The sequence below is a fragment of the Nelumbo nucifera genome, chromosome 3 (assembly GCF_055504915.1).
Source record: "Nelumbo nucifera cultivar China Antique chromosome 3, China Antique-T2T, whole genome shotgun sequence".
NCBI classification, from domain to species: domain Eukaryota; kingdom Viridiplantae; phylum Streptophyta; class Magnoliopsida; order Proteales; family Nelumbonaceae; genus Nelumbo; species Nelumbo nucifera.
The window spans coordinates 50,999,403-51,004,708 of NC_142651.1; the positions used below are offsets into that span (position 1 = coordinate 50,999,403).

The 5,306-nt window shown below is 41.2% G+C and overlaps 1 protein-coding gene across 1 annotated transcript; it reads right to left on the minus strand.

Annotated features, from left to right (window-relative positions):
- Window positions 1-314: 314 nt before the first annotated feature.
- On the minus strand, window positions 315-934 carry LOC104600836 (histone H4). Its single transcript, XM_010263970.3, has one exon. The coding sequence runs from the start codon at window positions 830-832 to the stop codon at window positions 521-523; it is 312 nt and encodes a 103-aa protein (XP_010262272.1). The 5' UTR covers window positions 833-934; the 3' UTR covers window positions 315-520.
- Between the last annotated feature and the right edge of the window lie 4,372 nt (window positions 935-5,306).

Consider the following 5,306-nt stretch of genomic DNA (forward strand, 5'->3'; position numbering starts at 1 on the left):
AACTCGCAAGGGCCTCGCCATATGCCCAAACTACGCCTCCAGTTGAACCCAGAAAGCCAAACGATTAATAGAATAGCTGAACAAGGGCCTGGATGTTGTAAATGTCACAAAGAATGAATAATTGGAGGGAATATAATAGCATACACTGGACACCAAACCAATTAAGAACTTCCAAACGGATCGCGTGAACAAAAATCCCCGCATAAAAATAACACTGGTCTAAACCAGGGATAACACTTTGATCTCCACCATGAGAAATAAGAAAAGAAATCCCTTTTGGTAAGGATAATCGAAGAATAAATGGAAAATTCATAAAAAAAGAAACATGAGAACAAATTCAAATATGAGATCGTTCTCTTTTCCCATTCAATATCCAATTGAAGGTAACATATTCCATCTATGAGAATTAAACAGGGAAGAACAAAAACACCAATCGTTCCATATTAACAAAGAACCACCAAAAACAGAAAAATCTAAATCTAAACCCCCTTACATTCATACAACCAAAACGACCGAAATCCTAACCACCGAACCCGTACAGAGTCCTGCCCTGTCTCTTGAGAGCATAGACGACGTCCATGGCAGTGACGGTCTTCCGGCGAGCGTGTTCAGTGTAGGTGACGGCATCACGAATGACGTTTTCGAGGAAGATCTTGAGAACACCACGAGTCTCCTCATAGATGAGACCACTGATACGCTTGACACCACCACGACGAGCCAAGCGACGAATGGCAGGCTTGGTGATACCTTGGATGTTATCCCTCAGAACCTTACGATGCCTCTTCGCTCCTCCCTTTCCCAATCCTTTACCTCCCTTCCCTCTTCCTGACATTTTCTCCCTTCCTCAGCAACTCTTTTCTATCCCGCGAGTTTTCGCCTTTTCTTTTCCGTCCTCTGCTTCTGTGTCTCTTCGCTTCGCTTGGTTTCTCTAAAATTGACCGAGCGGTCTTTTATAGCTTTCTCCGACTTGGACATCGCGTTTACGCCGTTGGATTAGGTAGCGATCCGTGTAGTTGTTGAAGAGAGAGCTGTGGTCCGTCAGATCAGAAAGAGCGGGGATCGTGGCTTTGTTTTTTCTCCCGCTCTCTTTATGATTTCGCACTTTCGCCGAGTGGTAGATCACCTTTGTTTTCTGCTTACACTCAACGTACAGCACGTGCACCCAACAAAGGTTGGATTAAATTACGAAAATGCTATCACATAATACAGATTTTGACTACGATACCCTCGTTAGATGCTGCACGATGCGATTTCCTCGTCAAGGCCCAGATCGGTTTCCAACATCAATCCCTGGTCCAGACCATTGATTTGATGGACATCAATATTCAATTGATTCCAAGAATCGATATTTTACAAAGGAATCCGGATCATACCAATATAATCTCACACCCTATATCTCCTACATGGCGGCTCTTACTTTTATGGTGGGTCATAGTTTCACGGTGGGATGGAGGTAGAATCCGCTCCGCATAAAGACCGCTTCACTTCGACTTCAGGCACATCCCATCTGTGAGAAGCAGATCTGGTCTCGGTGAGATGCGTTGTGTGAGGCACCATTTGTGAGGAGCAGATTTGGTCTCGATGAGATGCATTGTGTTAAATCAAATTAGCAGATCTCAACTCTGAAAAAAAGGATTTTGAATTTTCTTGCCCACAAGAACTCTGCCCTCAATGAGATGTTCCCTATGTAACCATGTTCATACCATTCATAAAGTATTGCAGATTTGTATTGGAAAAAAACATAAAAATTTGAGATATTCCCAATTGTAAAAGGTTGTGAGAACATTATGAGCACGGTCCTGTAAGTACCGATTGATTGATCCTAAGCAAAAGGACTACAATAGCCGGTGTTTTTCTCCAATCCCATTATTAAAAAAATCAAATCCCATTTTTACAAGATCTGCTTCCCTAGGGCAAGCCTGTGCCCACTCCGTTCCAACCACCATTTGCAACCTTGCATTGGGAATATCTCCCCATGAAATAAAACACGTAAGTATGGAGATATTCTCAATGCAAGGCTGTAAAGGCTGTTCTAGTGGGCTTTGCCCTGACGGAAGCTAAACTCCACTTTTACTCATTGGGGCTGGGTAGCCCATCCAACCCTCATGCAATGCAGGATTCGACGCCAAGCCTCCGCTAAAACCGATAGGAGGCCTTATCAACCAACCATCTCAGTTTGAATTAGGTTCTATTAGATTTCAATACGGATTGGAATTTAGACCATCAATTATACTATTTAAAAGAAGTAATTTGTCGTATAATAGAAGGGCTAGAAGAGCCTAGAGCAAACTAAAAATAACATGGATAAAATTAGTAATGAATGATTTAAGCACTAATAATTTAATAGTGGATATGGCTTTAAATAGAACGAAATAGTGAAATAGGTTTCGTGTAGCTGACCCCATTTAGTTGGGATAAGGCATGGATGATGATGAATAAGATTTGAATTTAGGAACTGTTTGTTTTGCGGGAATACAGATATGAAATATTCGGTTGGCAAGAATTGGAATCTCATTCCTATTCTTAGTGGAATGGCATTCCCCCATTTAAGGGAATGGTCATTCCCTCCCCCTCTCTTAGGAATGAGAATCCATCCCAGCCAATCCTCATTTCAATTCTAATTCCGACGGATTTTGATTTTGACTCCAATTTCGATTTTAAATGCAAACCAAATGGATCCTTAGTTCAATTCCATTAACTATCCTCAAAATAAAGAAAAACTAAACTTACTAATTATAAAGTAATATAGTTTTATTTAATTATGTATAATCTATGTATATATGCATGGGCTTGAGTATTAATCATTGGGATTTTTTTAGTAAAACAAAAATTCTTTAACTAGAGTAATAAAGAAAACAAATTACGAAAAAACATAACATGCCAACAACAAAACTAAAAACTAAAGAGCAGTAAAAAAGGATAGAGTAAGCTAACCTAACTGAGCAAGTGTCTACCCAAAGACCAAACAAAACTAAACCTTTTTTAGCTAGAAAATGGGCTGATATGCTTGCCTCTCTTAACAAAAGAGTAAGACAGAGAAGTCTGTAGCAACTTCAAAACAATCAGAAACCAAAGAGACATTGACTAAGCAACCAACACCATCGCCAGAGATCCAACAAACTGAAAGAGAGATTATCACTCTCCAAAATCACCTTTGAAAAGTTGAACAACATAGCAAACAAAGACCCTCAAAACAAGCCATCTCTTTAGCTTGTCACAAATAAGGGACCACACTTTGTAGCCAAAGAAAACCCATTGTTGTCACGAGCCACCAGGGCAAAACTAGCAAATCTAGCAGTTGCAAAGACTCCATATATATACATTATTCTTAATCCAAGTCTCTCCAGGACGTAACCAATTGAGCCAGCACCCACTCTAGTACCATTAGAAGGGAGCAGTGTTTGTGATGATAAAACTCCCTGAATCAACAACTCCATATATGTCCATACCATGTCAACAAAAAATTTAGGATTTGAATTAGAACCACAAAAAATAGAATCATTTCAAAATCCAGATCTTCCATATATTCAAAGCAAAATATAAAAGGAGTTCCTCTATCCTATCTTTGATAGAATTGCAAACTTTAAACTAGTTTGAAAGCCAAGTTTTGAAACATAAGCCTTCACTACTTGTAGGGAACTTCAAACCCATCCCAGCAACCAACACCTACTAGCATTCACACAAGAGCACAAAGCATGGAAAACCGACTCTTTACTAGAAGAGCGCACTAGACACAAAGCATTATCAAAGGTCTTCCTTTTCACCACTTTTTTGAGGGAAAATCTATGATACCGAAAAGATATGGTATAGAAAGAATTTTGACCAATCAAAACACACCCATGAATTTTGATAAATAACACTTAATTGACTATCACGTTTTAAGATACCAGTTGATCGGTAAAAAATTTCACAATTGATATCTTTCCCATATCATAGTCGAATTGCAATATCAGCCCTCTAAAGAAAATTCTTTATTTTTTGAGGAACTCTCAACATCCGAATTGAGGGCCACATCTTATCCTCAATCCCTTTATGTATTACAGTATCAACTTCTTGTTTTGCCAAAATATACGCAAACTGTATAGTGAAGATACCTCTCCTCACATGGGTCCAAACAATTTAATACTCCCACTCAAAACCAGGAATTTTAATTGCTAGGATCTTTTCAACAACAATAGGGAAAAGTATTGTTGCTTATATCAAACTTCCACGCTCTAGTATTTGAATCTATAAGATCACTACCTATGGAAATTTCTATACTTCTACCTACAGGACCAAAAATCCTGAAGTCAGGCAACCCTGACACTGAAGGGTCACTCTAGATTGAAACAACCCTTCCTGAAAGTATAAACCAATAGAAACTTCCCACAAGAATCTCTCTCCCCTTAGATTATGTTTGGTTTGAAGGAAAAAGGTAGGAAAAAGAAAGAAAAGTCAGGGAAACCTATACAAGATTTATAAAGGCTTCTCTAACTTTCTTTTCTTTTCCCTACTTTTTCCTTCAAACCAAACATAGCATTAAGGATGCTTTGCCACCCCCAAGACCCTGACTGAGGCAAATCATCATTAATGAAAGATCTAATTTTAATATATTTTTCTCTTATGAATTTAACCCACAAACTCTCTTCTCCCTTAGCCAATTAAGCAAGGGAGCTTTATAGGACCCCTAAAACCCAAACCACCTGATGGAGGATGATTTGGCCCGACCTCGTAGAACGAGGACACGTGTGTGTGACCTGTCTCAATGAAAAGCTCAGCCTGACAACGCAACCGCAATTCGGTGGGAGAGAAACGCCGAGTCCAACGCTGGCCACTCGGCGGGTTAAGCAACTCGCCGAGGACTAACACTTGGCCAACCATGACTCCCACCAAGTGTGGGAGGTCCCGAGCTCCCCTTGAGGCTCGAGCTCCCCCTAAGGGGCTCTAAGCTCTCCCTTCCTAAGAAGGGAGCACCCCGGTTTTTGGCTAAGTGTCCAGAGGGAGAAGCACCTCAGGGCAGCACCGTCTCCAGCGCAGGCACCTCGGCACCTCGGTACCGAGACAAACCTGCCCCAGGTAGTCCAGCATACAGTAGCTCGGCAGGCTATAGGAAGGCCTATCTGACATCCGTACCTGCCGGACCTGGTGGCAGGACTCTGATCCCTTGCCAGGCGGCGTTCTGCCTGCCAGGCGGTGTTCTGTTTGCCGTCTCTGGAAAGCATGACACGTCTATCAAGTCCGTACTTGGCGATAGCAGTCTGTAGCAACAACCTACGCCTGCCACACCTGCCTTGGCAGTAATGGCTAGGGCGGTGGCGGTTATGCCA

Bases quoted from the DNA above. Each gene is read 5' to 3' on its own strand.
- LOC104600836 (XM_010263970.3), bottom strand. From the start codon at position 832: ATGTCAGGAAGAGGGAAGGGAGGTAAAGGATTGGGAAAGGGAGGAGCG.